This window comes from Schistocerca serialis, chromosome 1 (genome assembly GCF_023864345.2).
Source record: "Schistocerca serialis cubense isolate TAMUIC-IGC-003099 chromosome 1, iqSchSeri2.2, whole genome shotgun sequence".
NCBI classification, from domain to species: domain Eukaryota; kingdom Metazoa; phylum Arthropoda; class Insecta; order Orthoptera; family Acrididae; genus Schistocerca; species Schistocerca serialis.
In genome coordinates, this window is record NC_064638.1 from 119,528,597 (window position 1) to 119,550,275 (window position 21,679).

The window sequence follows — 21,679 nt, forward strand, 5'->3', positions numbered from 1 at the left end:
ATATGGACTTCAAACAATGGTGCAAAATTTTTCACAAATGTGATGCACTATCAGAAATGAAAGAAGCATTAAGCAACAGAAAAAATCCTATGATCAACCAAGAGGGCTCTAGAGAAAGAGAGGTATCTCAAAAGGTAATGACACGTCAGTTCTGCTATATGTGTGTGGCCATAAATCAATAGCTATATGTGATAACTGTCTTTCCAAATTTTTGTTTACAGGTTCCATCTCAGAATTTCATTTGTTCTTGTGCACAGCTAAGCTACATTTTCACTGTTTTCAGTCCATGAGGAAATTATTCTGACTTAACATGTGACTGCACTGCTGGTGTGACTGCACTGCTGGCAACTGATAGGAAGTGGGTATGTGTTTCATTTATTAAGACTGCTCAAATTTACTGACTGCAGTTAAGTCCTCTATGTGTACCCTCAACATCAGTAATTTATTACTGTTGTCTTCCACAACACTGCATAAATTTTAATCTTTTAGTCTAATAATTAATCTTGCTTTAGTAAGAAGGATGTGGCAACTAGAAAACTGTTTACTTATAACAAGATCATTTCAGTATTAGCAACAATATCAGCTGATAATGTTCGAATTTTTTTATTGGATATATTTATAAAAAAATACAAGATTGATTTCCAGTTTGCTTTATTTAGATTTTCTGGAATTCCTCTTCACAAATTGATCTTTGGTTTTTTCTCTGGTGGTGGCTTCATGTTTCGCTGACTATCTGGTTTCTCCTGTTTAATTTCACGAGGTTCAGCTTTCACTTCTTCTGCAAACACAAGACCAAATTTAAAAAAAATTATAACACAGCATACTACATTTTAATGTATAACACGATTTGACATTAAGCATTATTTTACCAATTGCTGGTTTCTGTTGAGGAATGACTTGAACTGGGAACTTTCGTGTAAGTTCTGCCAGCAACATATCCACTCTTTGTCTCTGGAACAATGAGCTCGGCTCTTCCCTTTGAGTCTCCTTTTTTGATGCAGTCCTTTCTGATGGTTTGCGTTCTTTTAGATCCCATGAATACCCTTTAGAAGGGTGATATCGAGAATAAGAGTTTGATTCTTCAAATGCAGATTGTAGATGATGTATTGTTGACATCTAGGAGAAAGAAAAAAAAAGAACATCATAGTTCCATATTTAATACATTTATCCTTAATAAACAGATTCCAAAGCCTCTTTGCAGAGGATTGCCAGGTTGAGAGCCTTCAACTGATTAATATTAAATTCACGCACATCTGTTATGTGAGAAATGATATGAATAAATAATAATATAAAACTATTGTGAAAAGCTTTGTAAAGTATGCACCAACAGATAGATAAAGTGAAATTATTTTGTCTCTGTCTAGTTATGTGTACTCTTCACTTCATTCTCTAATTCTCACTTCTCATTTTAGAAACTAATTTTTTGAATACTTCATACAATGCCTATTGAGATGCAATGTATAGTGACAAATGGCACAAACTGCATACACATGAGTGAATTTAATTTCCCTAAGATGATGGCTTGTGAGTATATATTAGTTGTTACTTTAAATCAGGAAACTTCACATATTCTTTCCGGATCATCTATGTTTTTCATAGCAAGCAGTCATATCCTGTGTACCATTAAGCACCAAAAATAACAGCCAACATGTCACATAATAGGTAAACATCAAGGAAGATATAATAACAGAAGACTGTCCATGTCTGTTTACACACCTTACATATGCTTGTAGTATAAATCAAATATGATATAGATTGAAAACATGTGCATGCCTGTTTGAAAATGGCCTAAAGCCAAAAATGGGTCAGTAGGGGTTAACTTACAAGTGTTCCTGACACTTAAGCCTTAGAAGAGGGAAATGATTATGCCTGTTCTGGCATAAACACAAGCACTGGAACAAAGATGAAGAACACAAGAGAAGAGAAGAGAAGGCAGTGAAACAATGTTGGCCAATGGTGCACCACCACACCACGACAGGAGCGGCCTCTACAAGAGGAGAATATAAAAGCCGCTCCAGCCTGCCTTGGCTGCTCAGGATCGGCTCAGTATTGGGACAGTATTCAAAGAGTATTAGCACGGCCTAGCAGAGAGTGCTATGGCAGCAATTATTAGTGATCAACAAGCAGTGTGACAAACTTGCATGAACACTGTATATAGCAACTAGGACTCTGATTTATATTGTATGTCACCCATCACTTGGGACACATTCTTATAAATACAAGTTAAGTATTGTCAGTCTTCTTTTTTGCAATAAAAACTATTAACCTGATTCACTTGAATTGTTGTACAGCACTCCGAGAATGCAACATCCTTTAGGCACCCTATACGAGACAAGTGGGCAGGACCCCACAATGTCTTTCACCAATTTTCTGGCTATAGCTATTACATGTTCCATTTCAGTCCACTTTCTTATCTGAGATTGCCCAAGGCCCTGTAAAACTTGAGGAGGTAAGTTCCACCTGCTCCTTATGTATTGTGGCTAAGATATTTTATAAGACCGAGAGTTTTTAGTGACAATCTTTTCATGTCCCTAATTGTGGCAATCATATAAATTGAGGATCAAATGTGAGACCTAGAAACCTCACTGTGCCTTGAAATAACAATAGAAAAGAATGGGAACAGTTTAAAGGGATGCAATTTTAACCTTCCTTCTATACAGAATATTTTTAAGAATAAAGTGCACACACCTCTCATTGGAGGTATTAAAACACATCTTCTATGCCTAGTTATCCAACCATTGAATAGTCAGTTGCAATGGACTAATTGCTATTGGAAGGCTCGAGGAGAAACAAAAGACAGAGAAATCATCAACAAATAAGGAACACTTGACAGGATGCTTAAGAACAGCTGTGATACTATTAACAGCTACAGCAAAGACAGTCACACTTAAAACGTGGCTTGAGGGACAAGGTTTTCCTGTTCTAATCGATCAGCGGTGACGCCACTGACTTGATATCCAAAATAGTGTGATGATAAGGACCATATAAAGATATAAGAAATTCTCTAAAACCCATTCAAGGAACTGCCTGAGGGTATCATGTTCCCAAGCAGTATCATAGGTCTTGTTGATGTCAAAACATATACCCACTACATGACACAGGAAAACCTGCTGTATAGCCACTCCTATGAGAACCAGTTTACCAAAGGTGGAGCAATATCTCCTGGATCCACACTGTAAGGGACTAAGGAACTGCCTGGATTCTAAGATCCAGACAAAGCACCAATTGACCATCTGCTCCAAGACCTTTCCCACACAGCTAGTGAAGGCAACACTTTGATAAATACTCCCAGGTTTTGAAAGTGGAATTGAAACTGCCTTTTGCCAAGAGCTGTGAAAGTGTCCTGGTGCCAAAATGAGGTTAAAAAGGGCAAGGAGGAGTTGTTTGCTCCATTGTGTGAGGTGACATAACATACACCTCTCATTGGAGGTATTAAAACACATCTTCTCTGCCTAGTTATCCAACCATTGAATAGTCAGTTGCAATGGATTAATTGCTGTTGGAAGGCTCGAGGAGAAACAAAAGACAGAGAAATCATCAACAAATAAGGAACACTTGATAGGATGTTTAAGAACAGATGTGATACTATTAATAGCTACAGCAAAGACAGTCACACTTAAAATATGGCTTGAGGGACAAGGTTTTCCTGTTCTAATTGGTCAGCGGTGACGCCACGTCATGAGTCCTATCATGACCAGGTGATGTGTCATGAGCTGTAGACAGTGCCAAAACCAGCCCCCACATGGTGAAGAGGCAGCTGTATTCATTATCTGCAAAGCAACTGAAGCCTCAAATGTCTCTCTCAAAAGCCACTATGTATTGTTGGAAAGCTGAATCTTGTCTGGCAGTGACAGTAACTGTAGGAAATACTGTGGGAAATAGGCCACTGTAATCTGGACAGTGTCTTACAGGTTGGTTGGAGACTTACATTCTGTATTACAGTAGTCACTGGGCACATCCCTCTTCTTCCACAAATCCTCCTAGTGTCTCCTATACGAATGTGGTTTTAGTGGAAGCATTCATGGTGGGCAGGAATTGTTTCCACATTCTTCTTTTGCTGTCTCTAATTATTCAGCAACATTTAATTCTCGCTACCTGAAAGGCAGTGAGGTCATCTGCAGATGGCCAGCACCTGGAACTATGGAGAACCACTCGCCTGGTCCTGACTGCAGGACAGCATTTGTTTTTCCACCATGCAACAGGCTGCCTTTTCAATTGGCATAAAGACAGCAGAATGGATGCTTCAGGAGCATGGTGGATCATTTGGGTAATATGATTCACCCATCCCTGTGATAGTCTTCAAATGCAGTAAGTTGGCTGAAAGTTTCAGCCTGCCCCACCCATTGTGGTGGCTATCTTCTGAACACCACTCTGTCTGGAAGGTGAATCCAGATTGGGAAGTGATCACAGTGTGCAAGACATCGACCACTTCCCATTGAGCAGTGTTTGTAAGGGCTGGAGAGCATACTGAGAGATAGGTAGCAGTTAATGACCCTGTTTTAGAGCTGAAGTTCGTGCTCTGCACCATGTTCAATAAACACTTACATAAGGACATGAGAAGGCTCTCAACTGCTCTACCTCTAGGAAAGGTGACTGCAGAGCTCCAAAGCACAATGAATGCACTAAAATCACCACAGAGAAAAGAAGCTGTGGAGGATGGGGGGAGGGAGATGAATATGGAGGTCATGGAGAGTACTTTATCTAGCACCTCAGGTGGGGGCTGGTAGAGGGTCAACCTATGATATACATGCTCTTCTACTGTGATTGTTTGTATACTGGTTGTGAGGGAGAGGAGTGAGGAGTGGAAGGAGATGCTTCTGAAAATAGCCACTCCGCCTTTAGCTCTCTCTCAACAAACGTCAATTTCTTTTTTTTTTTTTTTTTATTTATTTACTTTTAATAATGTTGCCACACAGCTCAGAGGCACTAGAGAATTTAAAATGCTTTTAGGAGATGTATACACACTGGTCCACCCAGAGTTAATAGGAGTATTTCCTCTATATGTGTCTTGAATCCATTCAGGATCTGCTATGAAAGCCATCTTAACGGTGATGTTATCCTCAGTCTTTCTCCCCGTTGCTCCTCCGTAGTGGAGAGGTTTCAGGGGGTGAGTGTTTTACTTGAAGGGCTCTCTGGTTACCTCAGGCAGAAGTCAATAACATCGATGGCATGGTCGTTGTTGGATCCATCAGACAGGGCAAAAATCAAGGACGCAGCAAGGATTTTGTGAAAAAGGGAGGGGGGGGGGGGGGTCCAATTTGCTAAAGACGACCTTAAAAAGGCTCGTGTTTTCCATTTTATTCTGAAAAATGTATTTGTTTAAGGTACATAATTTCCTTTCAGGCAGGCCTTCATACAAATAGCATTTGGTCTATAAAATTAAGCAGAAAAGCTTTTCTTAAAAAAAAAAAAAAAAACTATAAATGTATTATCAACACACAAATACACATTTAAATATTTCTTAATTTGACAATATGATAACTGTGGTGTCACCGCCAGAATCCACACTGGCTAGGTGGTAGCCTTTAAATCGGCTGCGGTCCATTAGTATACGCCGGACCCGCATGTCGCCACTGTCAGTGATAGCAGACCGAGCGCCACCACACGGCAGGTCTAGAGAGACGTACTAGCACTCGCCCCAGTTGTACAGCCGACGTTCATAGCAATGGTTCACTGACAACTACGCTCTCATTTGCCGAGACGATAGTTAACATAGCCTTCAGCTACGTCATTTGCTATGACCTAGAAGGCGCCGTATTCAATTGATAATTAATATTATGAAGCATGTACCGTAACGAGAGATGTTCTACAATTGTGGATTAAAGTTAAGTATTATATCAACTACATACTTTATTTGCTACTATTAATTCCCTTAACTGTTCCAGACCTCAAGCCAGTCAGCGTGTAATTAAAGCGTGCATTTCGGCCTCCTCTAGAAAACAGTGTTGGCTCTTCTGCCAACACTACAAATTTGGCGACGAGTCTCAAAAGGGTCTTCTTTTTTCTACTTGCTTAATTTACTTGTGTCATGGCTTCGCCACAATCTCCAGATGTACTGTCCGAATTTTATTGCTTGCAGAATCGGCAGACGCAGGCCTTATTGGATGCCCTTGGACAGCTCGTCCAGGGTCAACGTGCAATGCAAACCGATGCGGCAGCCGCCGCTCCACCACTACCGCAGCCACAACACGCAGTTGCACCACCTTTTCGTCCATTTGATGCGGCGATGGAAAGCTGGACGGAGTGGTCACGCCAATTTGGATTCCATCTCGCCGCCTACAGAATTCGAGGTAATGAGCGGCAGCCTCACTTATTATCATGTGTCGGCGTCCAGACGTACCGTGTGATAGTGAAATTGTTTCCCCGACGCGACATAGCAACTCTGTCCTACGAAGAAATTTTGTCTGCATTAGATGCATATTTCAAGGAATCAGTCAATGTCGTTGCAAAGAGGTATACTTTCTTTCGTACAAAACGTACGGCCGGTCAAACTAACCGGGAGTGGGTTGCAACTTTGCAAGGCTTTACTAGGGATTGTGCTTTTGAGTGTGAATGTGGACTCCCTTATTCAGATACTATGGTGCGTGACGCAATTGCACAGAACGTTTCTGATGTTCGTATATGGGAGCAAATTTTGAAACTAGTCAATCCCTCCATTCAACAAGTGATAGACATATTGGATAGGCAAGACACACTTGACTTTGCTCAGGAATCGTTTGAACCTTCGCCAGCTGTGTGTCACGTTAACCGGCCCGCCAGGCGAGCTGCACGGAACAGTAAACAGCCCTCGCGCTCGTTCGCGCAGCTGCCGCCAAGCTCTCAACCACGTGTCCTGCGGCAGCAAGCAAATGCAGTGCTAAAATCATGCCCGCGGTGTGCTACTAGACATTCGCGTGAAAATTGCACGTCACGCCAAGCTATTTGCTTCTTCTGTAATAAAAAAGGACATGTTCAGAGTGTTTGCCAGAAAAAGCTCAGATCGGACACTCACAACCATTCCAGGCCCTTTGCTTCATGCCGGAATCGAACCAAGAATGCTCAGACTCATGAACATTCGCCCATGGACATTCATGTAGTTAATTCCACTCCACCCAGTGCCACTCTCTCTAAAAGTGACTGTGTGCGTCCCACAAAAAGTGTGCGTCGACGTCGCCAGAAATCACGTTAATTAGCAAGTGATTCTGTACCAGTGTCTGTTCACGTTGCACGAGACAGTCGCTCTTGTCATCAGCAGGACAATAAACTTTTTGTAGATTTGGACATTCATGGCAACGTGATCCCATTCCAGCTCGATACCGGAGCTGCAGTTTCTTTGATCAATAAAGACACGTACAAACAACTGGGCACACCTCCGTTGCATGCCGCAAATGTTAAGTTAAATAGTTATTCCGGTCAGAATATCCCTGTGTTAGGACAGTGCAGCCTTCTTGCAACATACAAGGGACAAACAAAACTTGTGTCATTTTACGTACTTCGTTCTTCTTCTGCAGTGAACTTGTTTGGTTTAGATTTATTTCAGTTGTTTAACTTGTCTATAGTAAAGCCGGTCCTCTCAGTGAACCAGACTGTGCCTTCAGCCAGTGTTTCTCGTCTATGTGATGAGTTTGCAGACATTTTTGCACCGGGCCTTGGTTGCGCGAGACAGTCGCTCTTGTCATCAGCAGGACAATAAACTTTTTGTAGATTTGGACATTCATGGCAACGTGATCCCATTCCAGCTCGATACCGGAGCTTTACCCCGCCCGGAAGATCTTTTTGACAAACTGTGCCCGGGTAAATATTTTTCGAAGTTGGACCTAGCAGATGCGTACTTGTAAATACCGGTGGACAAAGAATCCCAGCGAGTTTTGGTGGTTAACACGCATCTTGGTTTGTATCAATTCAAAAGACTACCATTCGGGTGTGCATCCGCCCCTGCTTTGTTTCAGCAATATCTGCAAACAGTTTGTGCGTCGGTCCCTACTGCAGCAAACTATCTGGACGATATTGTGATCTCCGGAAAGACGGAACAAGAACATTTAGCCAATCTCAGAACATTATTTCAGGTCTTGCGACAAAACGGTCTTCGCTTGCGGAAGGACAAATGTGTGTTTTTTGCTCGTGATTTACCATATCTGGGACATGTAATCAATGCCCAAGGCATACATCCCAGTCCCGAGCACCTCTGTGCCATACAAGACTTGCCTTCGCCGCAGAATTTGAAGCAGCTACAGAGTGCGCTGGGTAAAATAAATTACTACCATCGCTATGTGCGCAATGCCTCTTCCATTTCAGCTCCGCTTCATCACTTATGTCGTAAAGGTGTTCCGTTCGTCTGGACGACGGAATGCGAACGCGCATTTCGCCAGTTGACATCGGCGTTGCTTTCAAATACTTGCCTTACGCCATTCGATCCCCAGAAACCCCTTTTGTTGATGGTAGATGCATTGGATTTCGAGATCAGTGCTGTGCTTGCACACAAAGATGGATCGCATGATCGCCCTATTGCCTTTGCATCCAAATTGCTTTCGTCTGCGCAACAAAATTATTCACATATAGAAAAAGAAGCTTTGGCTCTCGTATTTGGTGTTCCATGATTTCTTGTATGGTCGTCACTTTACAATCATCACAGACCACAAACCTTTGACGTCACTTTTTCATTCGGACAAGCCTGTACCTCCACGTACAGCGCAGAAATTCATTCGCTGGTCTATTTTCCTCTCACAGTACCGCTACGATATCTTGTATCGGTCCACTGCTAAGCACGGAAATGTCGATACGTTGTCCCGTTTGCCTGTTGCTGAGGATAGAGCATTCGATTCTTCTGAACTTGCTTGCATGTTCATTGATTCGGAAACCGATGACGTGGTCGAATCATTTCCGATTGATTTTCGTCGAGTAGCTGCAGCCACTGCTGCTGACCCTGTCCTTGCTGCCGTTTTGCTTTTTGTTGACACGCAATGGCCATTGTCAAAGTCAAAGTCACGGATCGAGAATCCGTTGGTTCGCCGATTTTTTGCTCACAAGGAGAGACTTCTTGTTCGACGTGGTGTTTTGCTGTTGCGTTCTGATAATGATCAGTCCAGGGTCGTGGTCCCACGTTCGTTACAGTCCTCTGTCTTACGGCTTCTCCACCAAGGCCATTGGGGTATAGTGAGAACGAAACAACTTGCTCGTCAGCCCTGTACTTGGTTCGGTATCGATGCTGCGATTACGAATATGTGCTCTTCTTGCATGGCGTGTGCCGAACAACAATCCGCACCACCGTGGAAATTCTTTGCATGGCCGAAAGCCACTTCCCCCTGGCAACGCTTGCACATAGATTTTGCTGGTCCATTCTGGAATGCTCGATGGTTGGTTGTTGTCGATTCCTTCAGTAATTTTCCTTTTGTTGTCAGGATGTCTTCCATGACCTCTTCTGCCACCATCCAAGCGTTATCTGCTATCTTTTGCATTGAAGGTCTTCCACAGACTATCGTTTCCGACAATGGCCCACAAATCATGTCCGCAGAATTTCAGTCATTCTGCAAGGCCAATGGTATTCAACATCCGACATCCGCGCCGTTTTCGCCTCAGTCCAACGGTGCCGCTGAACGATTGGTCCCGACTTTCAAGTAACAGATGTAGAAGTTCAAAGAGTCGCATTCTCGAGAGGACGCGTTGTTGCTCTTTTTGTCTTCGTATCGCTCTCAGCCCCGAGATGGTCGCTCGCCGGCTGAGTTGCTCCACGGTCGTCCTCATCGAACCTTGATGTCTTTGCTGCATCCGCCGCATCAGGTTCCTGTGCAGCGGCAGCCACCTGCTTTTGCTCCAAGCGACATTGTATACTATCGCACCTATCGAGGTTCACAGCGTTGGCTCGCAGGGCGCATTCTTCGCTGCCTCGGCCGCGCTATGTATCTGGTTTTGGGGGCCTCTGGTGAGGTGCATCGGCATCTCAATCAGCTGCGCCTCTGTCGTCGCACGGGTTCTGCCGCTCCCCGTCTGCTTTCAGCGACGGTGCCGTCCGGTCAGCGCCCTGGGGACCCATCTACTGGCTCGCCTCATCCCCAGGTGTTACCGACGCTGCCTTCCATTTTGCCACATGGCGGCGCGCCGCCGCCGCCTGTTCTCCCACCGGCGACGCCCGCAGTGGACTCTTCGCTGCAACCGCCAGGCGCCTCCCTGGGTCACGCGCTGCCGATCGCTTCCCGTGACCAGCTGTCCTCCGACATGGAACTCTTGCCCGCTCTGGACCAGATGTCGTCTTCGCCCGTCGGGTGCCCCGTTCTGATGGAGGTCGACCCTTCGGCCCCTCCTGTCTCTTTACGGGCGCATACACCGCATGTTGGCGTGCACCCTGGACTAGGTTTTCAGGCGTTTCCTAGCTCCCCTCGGACCGAATGGCCGGGTGCGGGTGGCACAGTCGCGCCTGTTGTTAGGCTCCCCACCTCGTCACATACGTCAACATGGGGTCCTCCCCACGGCGGGCGGAAGCCTTGTAACACAACTGTTCGCCAATTTGCGGGGGAGGAATGTGGTATCACCGCCAGACACCACACTGGCTAGGTGGTAGCCTTTAAATCGGCCGCGGTCCATTAGTATACGCCGGACCCGCGTGTCGCCACTGTCAGTGACAGCAGACCGAGCGCCACCACACGGCAGGTCTAGAGAGACGTACTAGCACTCGCCCCAGTTGTACAGCCGATGTCCATAGCAATGGTTCACTGACAACTACGCTCTCATTTGCTGAGACGATAGTTAGCATAGCCTTCAGCTACGTCATTTGCTACGACCTAGAAGGCGCCGTATTCAATTGATAATTAATATTATGAAGCATGTACTGTAACAAGAGATGTTCTACAATTGTGGATTAAAGTTAAGTATTATATCAACTACGTACTTTATTTGCTACTATTAATACCCTTAACTGTTCCAGACCTCACGCCAGTCAGCGTGTAATTAAAGCGTGCATTTCGGCCTCCTCTAGAAAAACAGTGTTGGCTCTTCTGCAAACACTACAATAACTGCACTCTACCACTGAACGCTGAATGAATTGAAATTCAAATATAATTTATTGCCTTAAAGAGAGAAGAAGAAGAAGAAGAAGAAGAAGAAGAAGAGAGAGCGCAGTTTTCTCATATAAGGTTCAGTATCGCAGAGCAGAATAATCTTAAGGCTGGGTTGAATAACTTATAAAGTTAAATGGGTTCTGTTCTTTTTTTGACAATAGGTATCTTTCTCCTACTGCAACCTTGTATTTAAATTTACAACTTAACAGAAAGCAAGTCAGAATTTATTCAACACATCAAAGCATACAATGTTCCTGATTTCAAACTCAAATTTTAGTAAAGTACGAGGGCAGTTCAATAAGTAATGCAACACATTTTTTTTTCTCGGCCAATTTTGGTTGAAAAAACCGGAAATTTCTTGTGGAATATTTTCAAACATTCCCGCTTCGTCTCGTATAGTTTCATTGACTTCCGACGGATGGCAGCGCTGTACGGAGCTGTTAAAATGGCGTCTGTAACGGATGTGTGTTGCAAACAACGGGCAGTGATCGAGTTTCTTTTGGCGGAAAACCAGGGCATCTCAGATATTCATAGGCGCTTGCAGAATGTCTACGGTGATGTGGCAGTGGACAAAAGCACGGTGAGTCGTTGGGCAAAGCGTGTGTCATCATCGCCGCGAGGTCAAGCAAGACTGTCTGATCTCCCGCGTGCGGGCCGGCCGTGCACAGCTGTGACTCCTGCAATGGCGGAGCGTGCGAACATACTCGTTCGAGATGATCGACGGATCACCATCAAACAACTCAGTGCTCAACTTGACATCTCTGTTGGTAGTGCTGTCACAATTGTTCACCAGTTGGGATATTCAAAGGTTTGTTCCCGCTGGGTCCCTCGTTGTCTAACCGAACACCATAAAGAGCAAAGGAGAACCATCTGTGCGGAATTGCTTGCTCGTCATGTGGCTGAGGGTGACAATTTCTTGTCAAAGATTGTTACAGGCGATGAAACATGGGTTCATCACTTCGAACCTGAAACAAAACGGCAATCAATGGAGTGGCGCCACACCCACTCCCCTACCAAGAAAAAGTTTAAAGCCATACCCTCAGCCGGTAAAGTCATGGTTACAGTCTTCTGGGACGCTGAAGGGGTTATTCTGTTCGATGTCCTTCCCCATGGTCAAACGATCAACTCTGAAGTGTATTGTGCTACTCTTCAGAAATTGAAGAAACAACTTCAGCGGGTTCGTAGGCACAAAAATCTGAACGAACTTCTCCTTCTTCATGACAACGCAAGACCTCACACAAGTCTTCGCACCCGAGAGGAGCTCACGAAACTTCAGTGGACCATTCTTCCTCATGCACCCTACAGCCCCGATCTCGCACCGTCGGATTTCCATATGTTTGGCCCAATGAAGGACGCAATCCGTGGGAGGCACTATGCGGATGATGAAGAAGTTATTGATGCAGTACGACGTTGGCTCCGACATCGACCAGTGGAATGGTACCATGCAGGCATACAGGCCCTCATTTCAAGTTGGCGTAAGGCCGTAGCATTGAATGGAGATTACATTGAAAAATAGTGTTGTGTAGCTAAAAGATTGGGGAATAACCTGGTGTATTTCAATGCTGAATAAAACAACACCTGTTTCAGAAAAAAAATGTGTTGCATTACTTATTGAACTGCCCTCGTATATTTCATTTCATTACAATCATTCAATTTTCTTAAGTGATCATAAACTTGTTTTAAACTTATTATTTCAACAGTCACCTTGAAACTGTAGCAACCACATTATTTAACACACAAATACCATGAGCTATACTTCTGTGATCCTAACACTGATTCAGGCATTAATTTCAACTAGACCTCTAATGTATGCGATCTCATAAATGAGTTGTATATATCCATGATAATATGGTTATACAGTCTTTGATGCTAATAAACTCCTCTATGAAGAACAACATACATTGTCGTTTGTATGTCATTTGTTTACAAATGCATTAGAGTTGTGACAATTGGACTCCTAACATCATTCTTGTAGTAAAACATGAAGACATGACATAATGCCCTTCCACAAGTGAGCTATGTATATGCACAGATATACAGTACAAAATGACGACGCAATTTGCTTTCCAATGTACATACGGCTTTTAGTGCCAGCAGTCTCTGAAGAGAGATTCGGTATGCCTTTGATACAACTCTTTTCATTTAAGCAGAGATGCTGCATCTTTAAGGGAATTGGAATCTGTCACAAAAGAAAGGAATTCGGAAGAGATTGGCTGTGCCCTATACTAAGGGATCAACTCCCACATTTGCCTAAACTGAAAGTGGAGAACTACATAAAAACCATTTTCAAGGTTGTCAGCAGACATATCGAACCACCTTGCCTCCTGAATCCAGGGATTGCTAGCTCAGCACCTCATGGTACGGAGCTACTCATGTCTGTACCGTGGAGAATTTAAAAAAACTGGTTGTTGTAAATTGTTTTTGAAAAAAAAAAAAAATGCAATGCACCATAATAAAAGATGGGTTTCTCATATTGCATGTTTTTCTTTTCTGTGCATGTTTTGTCATTTGATAGTGCATGAATGCATGCATATTTTAAGAGTTAATTGTGCAGGGAATCCGTGGCTCTTGTTATTACAGTTTTATAAGAGTGTGAATACATTTTTACCATAGAAAATCACCAAACAGCTGTACATTTTGAGAAGTTATTTTATTTTATTCTGGTGACCAGTTTCAGCATTTCAATATTCCATTTTCAGGCACCATCTGCACTTCATGTGTAGACATTCAGATGTATCGATGCTGGCCTAATGGAGCCACCAGTATCTGGATATCGTTAATTTGTTGTTCGCATGCTTCCTTCAATGACCTGACAACAATTGACCAACATATTAAATGCTGAAACTGGTTGTGAAAATAAAAGAAAAAAACTTCTCAAAACGTACGGCTATTTGGCGATTTTCCTTTGTAAATATTTGACTAGTCACTGCCCCATGTCCACAATGGATCAAAAGATACTGAATAGATATTAGACAAAGGGGGGGGGGGGGGGAGGAGGCGGGGGGGTAGGTTGCAGTGCACAGTCAGCTCTGACAAATTCAAGCAGCCCACTGAAAAGTCTATGGAAACAAACGAACTACAGAATGTGCTATGTGCTTTCATCACATACCCCTTCCACTCTCCACAAAACCCTGCAAATCGTTTCATATCTGACAGGTTTCCATAATCGAGTACCGTGCAGGTGACCAGCTGTGATGATATTTTGACATTTTGTCTAATAATTGTAGAATTTTGAGCATTTTTTTTTTTTTTTTTTTTTACAGAAATGCAGCCATTGCCTACATTTTTGTTGATCAACGCAATTTCTGGGCAAGACAGGCAGAATATTATATGTACTTATTCATATATTTTTTTAATGTTTACTACTCAGCTGTGTTGTGAAATACTGAAATATTTCATCCCCAACATTCTACCAGCCTCCAGATAACAACTCCATCACTTACATTAAACTGCTATAGATAGGTAATTAGATTATTATAGTACTGTGTATGTGTTTTTAACTTATCATAATGTTAGTGGACAACTCAGAATCTGTTTTCCTGTTCTTTCTTGTTACAAATTTATCCAAAATTGGAAACAGTCGTAACAGCACACAGCATGAGAACAATAAACGACAGCATTTACGTTAAGTACAGCTGAAAATAAGAACTGATCTGATTAACAAAATAACAATTGAAGATGGCTGACAGTGCCATCAAAATATCGATAGTAAAATGTATCCATGGTTTTGTTGATTATCAATAGTATGTATCCCTTTTTCTCATGCGATTCACAATCACAAAAAAATAAGGGGCAATCAAAAAGTTTCCACTCGAAGGGCGTACAGTCCAGAATTGGTAGGCCCCTACAATTCAGGCAAAATCGCCATGGGCATTAAGGCAATCATCGCATATATGCGCCAGTATGAAGATACCCATTTGGTAGTGAATAAGTTCGTAATTGCCTGCTGTACATCCTCATCTGACAGGAATCGTCAAGCCTTGAACACCTTTTTTTAAGTGACCAAGGGCATGATAATTGCTTGGGGAGAGATCAGGACTATAGGTCGGATGCTCAAGTGTCACACACTTGAATAGACCCCATGTCACACCATCCACAACTGTGCTTTTCGACAGACATGCTGCCCCATATACATTCTTCATTGTCAGATGGATATCTACCAGTGCTCATCCTTTGGCATCCGAGAAGAATAACAGCATGTTGATCTTGACTGGACACATTTGGTAATTATATCTCCACAGTTCACATTTCTGCAATTACCGCATGCATGTTGGAAAGACACAAATGCCACACTAATCCCTTGCCCACGTTTTGGAGCAATACATACCCACATCGGACCACAACTATATGTTACAGCAATACCCTCAACTGGAAACTTTTTGATGGCCCCTTATATCTTTAAATTTCACAATACGACAACTAGATCATGTGTAATTTCATTTAGGTGATAATGGGAGTCCCTTTGGCTACGTCCTTGTGAAGATCGCATGGTTTGATGCTATCTTTTGGCCTATTGTTTTTCATTTGCAGTCTGGATTTTGGGGATGGTGGTAAGGCTGTTTTACCAGAAACACTTTGTTGGTGCTCTTCTGCTGTCTGCTGTGAGACTCTGTTATACTTTCAAACATTAGGTTCTGCAACCACCATTATTTTAGTGGTGGGAAGGCTTGGCTGGACTAGTGATGCAGACCTGTAGCTCCATTTACAGGAGCAAGTTATACCCTACTCGGCTGTCAAAAGTCTGGATATTAACACTGGTCTCCTGTATAGACTGTATCAATGCTGAGATGAACTACATCACAAAATTTGGTGATTGTCTTGTCTTACACTCCTCCTTCACACCTATATCTATACTCTGCAAACCACTGTGTAGTGTACGGCAGAGGGTGCGTTCTACTGTACCAGATATTAGAGTTTCTTCCGTTCCATTCATGTATAGAGTGCGGAAAGAATGATTGACTGAATACCTCTCTCTCTCTCTCTCTCTCTCTCTCTCTGTGTGTGTGTGTGTGTGTGTGTGTGTGGTAATTATTCTAATCTTGTCCGCATGATCCCTGTGTCAGCAATACATAGCAGTTGTAGTATATTTCTAGAGTCACTAAATCTGGTTCTTGAAACATCGTTAGCACACTTTCTTGGAATAGTTTACATATATCTTCAAATGCCTGTCAGTTCAGTTTCTTCAGCAGCTCTGTGACACTCTTCCAAGGGTCAAACAACCCTGTGACCATTTGTGCTGCCCTACTCTGTATACATATACTTCTCAGAGTATGAGATACGATGGGTAATTAATCTCCTGGATTTTCTTGTCTTCTGCGAAGACAGGGCATTCCTCGGTCCCAAATGGATTGGCTTGGTAGCAAATTGATACACAAGGGTATCACACCGAACTGAATACCTGGTTCCTGGACAGTGGAGCCCCATCTTCCACATGTGGACAATTCATTATGGTGTGACCACAGCATTGCCAGTTAATACAGCACATTGGATTACGTACAAAGGGTTAATCTTAAGATGGAGAAGGACTGCTACAATACATTCAGGCAATTTTGACAAACTGGAGGTCAAGATAAAGGATGGCGATTTCTGGAGTTCACCATCAACCTTCTTCACAAAATTCTGAACTTAGTGACATCAATTTTTCCATTCCTGTTGGAGTACTTTGGTATCTATACCCATAATGACCTGGCATGTCACAACACCTTTCCAATAATTTAGCTCACTGTGCAACTCACTGTTGATAGCACATTCTTCAAGTAGTAGGAATTTAACAACCTGCTGATTTGAGTAGCTTCCAGTGCTTCGATCAGGAGCGTACCATGGCGCAACCTCTTGATAGATTTCTGTTGCCTTGCATATGCCTCTAAAGTTTTATGGATGTAGAAAGGCGCAAATTCTCAAATGAACCTGCTACAGATTTAACAACAATATACATTACTCATCCCAAGATGAGGTCTGTTACTATTACTGCTTGCAGTGATATTCAAAAATGTCTCAGATGGACTTGCCACATGAAGCCTCTTTTGGGTTTTGGTGTTAACACTGCCCAATGGACCACCTAATCTTCTGGGATTAAAAGAAAGATTTAGACTTCCTGCAAGTCTCACAAGCATCTAGGGAAGTAAGTGCACACACCGACAGAGCCCCCACTTGTCTGTGTAAGCCTTGTACAACAAAGGTTTGGCAGGCTCCCAAGAGATTGTCTACTTGAATTTCAAACACTTGATGACATAAATGGTGTTTTAAGGAAGTGTTTATGACCACATTCTTCTGTAATTTCCTGTTTATTGCTGATGTAATTTTGCAATGTAAGCAAGTACCTTGACATTTAACTCAAGTCATGGAGTTATTATATAACAATCTTTATTGCTCAATTCCCTATTTTACAAATACAATATATTTCCAAATGTTCATGTTAATGTGGGGGAGAAGATGCACAAATAATTGAAAAATACCAATAATCAAGATATTTTCAAATCTTGTATTTAGGACAATGTTTACTGATCAGATAATAGTGGCAGTGTTGGCAGCCGACTTCTAAGTGTGCACAGGTGCACCTCGGAGCAGTCATCTTCCACTGTCGGTCTGGATTAGTGCCCCTAGCACTGGATAACCCTTGCTGCTGGACCCCATGTGCTACATGTGACTGCTTTTTTTTTTAGATGCATGAATAATCCACAAAGCGGATAACCTGCATGAATAATCAGGAGTACAATGTACATTCAATTTTTTACAGACATCCTTCTTTCAGGGATCTGGAAGAAACAAGGGCAGAACTATTACTGTATTTGAGTGGTTATTCGTCCCTAGGTGCCATATCCCTTACCCTCCAGTTAGTGTGTCAATCTAACTGCACATAACGAAATGTGATTAGTATCAGTTTTTAATTAAATTTTTCTCCACCATTCCGATTTCATAAGTACTATCGCTCAGCCATATTAAACTGGAGCATGCCATCAGCCTGCTGCATCATTTCCATACAGCAAAAGTATCTTCCACGAGAGACAGCAATCTGTTTGATGTCTAAAATGAAGACATCCTAAGTCCTCATATCGCAATTTCTCTGAAACTACTGATCCAATTTTGATGAGTGAAATACTGATGAATTTGTCCCTTTTAGAACTATGACACTGGCAGCAGAAATAACTACAGTACTGTTTGAAAAAGTGAACCTGATACCGATGTGTCTAATATAGCTATAGAAAGAGACCATACGTCATTTAGTGAGAACTTTTTTTGCAATTGACTTGGGTGAAAACACAATCACAGCATCTTAAATGGTTCAGGAAATACCTGAGATGAACAGCTTAATTGAACTGCCCTGCATAGGTGATAGTAATTATATTATAGGAAAAATTAGATTGAGGACATTGTTAAACTTGCAAAGAGACAGAAAGGCTGGCCAGAACTTTCCTTCCAGAGGTAAAATTCAGAGGTCTGTTGAGAGAAACTTGTTAAGTATTATTTCATACTATGTGTTCCTATTGGCATCACTAGGAACTACACCTCTTGATAGTACTTACCAGCCAGCCTTTCTGTTTCTGTCATTTTCACAATAAACTACATTATACTTTGCATTGTTGAAATTATTTAAATTCCAATATTTTATGATATCTTAACTCACCAATCTTGAATTTATCACAGACATAAGGTCAGGGGCTTGATAAACTGTGCCAGCAATAATGTAATAATCTGCAAGAGGTGTTGCCTGGGTGGGAGTATGTCGATGCTGTTTGCGAATTACATACAGAATTGGTTCCTGGACGTGAAGCAATATGTATTCAAGTCCAGTCATATTTCTGTAATTGCAACAAAATAAATGTTTACATACAGGAATTAGCATTACATGAGAAGCAATAAAACAATTTTTGCAACAAAACTGAAAATAAAAAAAATAATACACAATTTAAAATTCAGGACAGGGGTGAGCATTTGCACTGTAGTTTCGTCTTGATAAAATGGCAAATTAGGTCTCACAACATATAAAAAAAGTGATACATGGAAAAAAAAATTACAGCTTATGCACTGCTAAGCTTAATAATAGCTGTAACATTTCTAAATCACATTAAGAGAACTAACCCAAACAAACAACTAGCAGTCTATAAACACTTGCCCAAGTTGGGGTAACATGACATCTTGAAATATGTACTGTAGGACAAAGTAATTTATGACAAGGGGTACAGCTTGGTGGTTTGATGTATAAGTGCCAGACTATCGAACCCAAAAGTCCATGACACTGACTTTGCAATGCAGTGTTCAAACCGATCTTCCAGTTGAGGGCAGCTTCACCATATACCATGTGGGACAAGGTCACAAAACACACAGTAAAGTGCCATATGAGAAACTGTGACAGAAAAATGCATACTCATACTGAAATACTATGGCATGTAGTACATGAGAAACACATAACTGTTACCTTTTGTGAAGTTGTAGTACAACTGTATCATGATATCAGTATGAAGATAATTATGTGCTAATTGTCCAAATGTCTGATATTTAATTTAACACTGTGCTGTTTGCATATTTTTAAATTAAATAAACAAAACATCTGAAAAACTGGGAATAATAATCTCCTAACCGACATAAATGGTTATATGATTTGATTTCTTAACAGAAATACCATCTTGCTGCAGCCCACAACAATGAAAAATAGTTGATTTTTGGCAATATTAGTTATTTAAATTGGTAACTTATTTGTACTAACACAAAGCAAACTGATTATGCTACTTATGATTCCCTCTTGATGCTTTAATTAGTATGTGTTGAGGGGTAGTGAAAACAAGTAAACAGACTTCACAAAGGAACTAAGGATTGTTAAAAGTGTTTAATACATTGATCAACACAACAAATATTTCAATGGGGTTGGCTGATTCTCATTTGGTTTCCTCCCTAGATTCCCAGTAATGGAAGCCAGCATTTTAAATTTACATTTTTCTACTAAATAAATCCTGTTCAGAAGCTTTTATTATTTTCAATGACATAGACACTGATACAGCTTACTTATCAAGTTTAACACAAAAGACGAATAAACTCTTGTAGACATTATTAGAGAACTGCTGGACATACTGAGTTACAGGATGTTCAACTGGCTACAGAGTCAGGGAGGCACGTGTTCCAGCACATAGTTAAGTATCAGGGTTACACTAGTGATTAAAATTTATATTTTTCAATAGTTTCAAACTCTGTCTTTTCAAGCCAGTCACTACATAATTTTCATTTTGCCATCTTGAAAAGTTTATTTTCAGAACTGAATAGAGTATCACAGCAAGTATTTTGTTCCAACAGAAAAATAAGAATCTGCCACAAACATAGATACAGTTGTAATGGAGGAATATTTGAAACTAATACTAAATGCACAAAATACGAAAAAAAAAACACTTGAAAATGAGAAAAGACCAATTTAGCCCAAATTTCAGGAGCCTTTCACAATAGATTCCATCTACTTTAATCATTTGAGTATACCAAAAAAATTCAATGAACAAACATAAATAAAGAAATTTAGAAACAAAAGTAAATGACTTATTTTGTTCCTAAAAGACCAAAAAAGGTTGAAAAGTGACAAAATCAAAAAAATGGGTGAGAAAGACAACTGAATCCTCACACTACTATTGATGAGATGGCAGCTTGTCAAAAAGCCTGTACCACTGAGCAAAAAGCTATTAAACAAAAGGCAGAAGAATGGCCATCATATCAAGCTCAAAGGTCAAAATCAGAAAAAAAAAAACCTGCAGCACAGAGCACAGTCATAGGATTGACAAATGGTGTGTGCGTCAATAGGAAGATCTAAACAAGAGGCCCAGAGCCATTTTACCTAACAGAATGAAGAAATTGTAGCCTTCGTTGATTATAGATCAATCTCGAAGTTGACAAATCTGGAACTAATGAAGGTTAATGAAGCTCAATGTCCTAGCTGATGAAGTATCTGAAGGTACAAAGTGAACTGCATGCTGTGGAAGTTGAGGAAGGTAATACCCCTGACACAAGATCTGTAGTGGAAAATCTACACACATAACTCTGATTTAAGCTGAAGACAAGGATGCAAATTCTGTGTGCACCCAGATTAGCACTCCAGTATGAACTAAAATGAGGGCAGGATTAGCTCAACAGGTACTTAGTCTGAGAAACTTTGAACTTGCAGCTTGTCATCATTAACTACACTCTTGGATGTGGCATTGAAGATTGACAGAGAAGTCCCACATTTCGCAATTTACAAGTGTGTATAAGTATTCCGCATATGCAACAAGATCGTGGTGACAGACTGACCAGAATGTCTGGTGGGCAGCACCATCACTGGTGGAATTGTAGAACTCAGCTGTCATCACAACTGCCACTCTCTGCAGCCATTTGTGTACTCTATCATCTTTGATTAAAACAAATTGTGAAGATGTTAAGGTTCTACACATAATCCAATTGGTTAGTCACATATTGTGCTATGTGTATTTCCACACATGTTGCTCTGCCCGAAATTATTGTTTTATGATAAACTTTAGATTGTAAGATTATCTTATGCTATACTTTTTACACCAGTAGAATTTGTGCTGTATGATAAAGCTGGACAATTAATTTTGCAATACAATGTAATACAATAGCCTATTTAAACAATAAAATACAAGAAGTAGATAGTGTTGTTTTCTGGGACTATGGATAGT

General features: G+C 41.4%; 1 protein-coding gene across 4 annotated transcripts in view; it reads right to left on the minus strand.

Moving 5' to 3' along the window:
- Nucleotides 1–587: 587 nt before the first annotated feature.
- Nucleotides 588–21,679, minus strand: part of LOC126463621 (mediator of RNA polymerase II transcription subunit 6) — a 40,918-nt gene continuing 19,826 nt past the window's right edge. For all 4 annotated transcript variants that reach the window (XM_050096174.1, XM_050096173.1, XM_050096176.1 and 1 more), the window contains 3 exons: nt 18,655–18,829; nt 870–1,116; nt 588–778 (listed from right to left, as the gene is read on the minus strand). In XM_050096174.1, the coding sequence (XP_049952131.1) occupies nt 678–778; nt 870–1,116; nt 18,655–18,829 (523 nt within the window). In that variant the 3' untranslated portion in view covers nt 588–677. The remainder of the gene's footprint in view (nt 779–869; nt 1,117–18,654; nt 18,830–21,679) is intronic.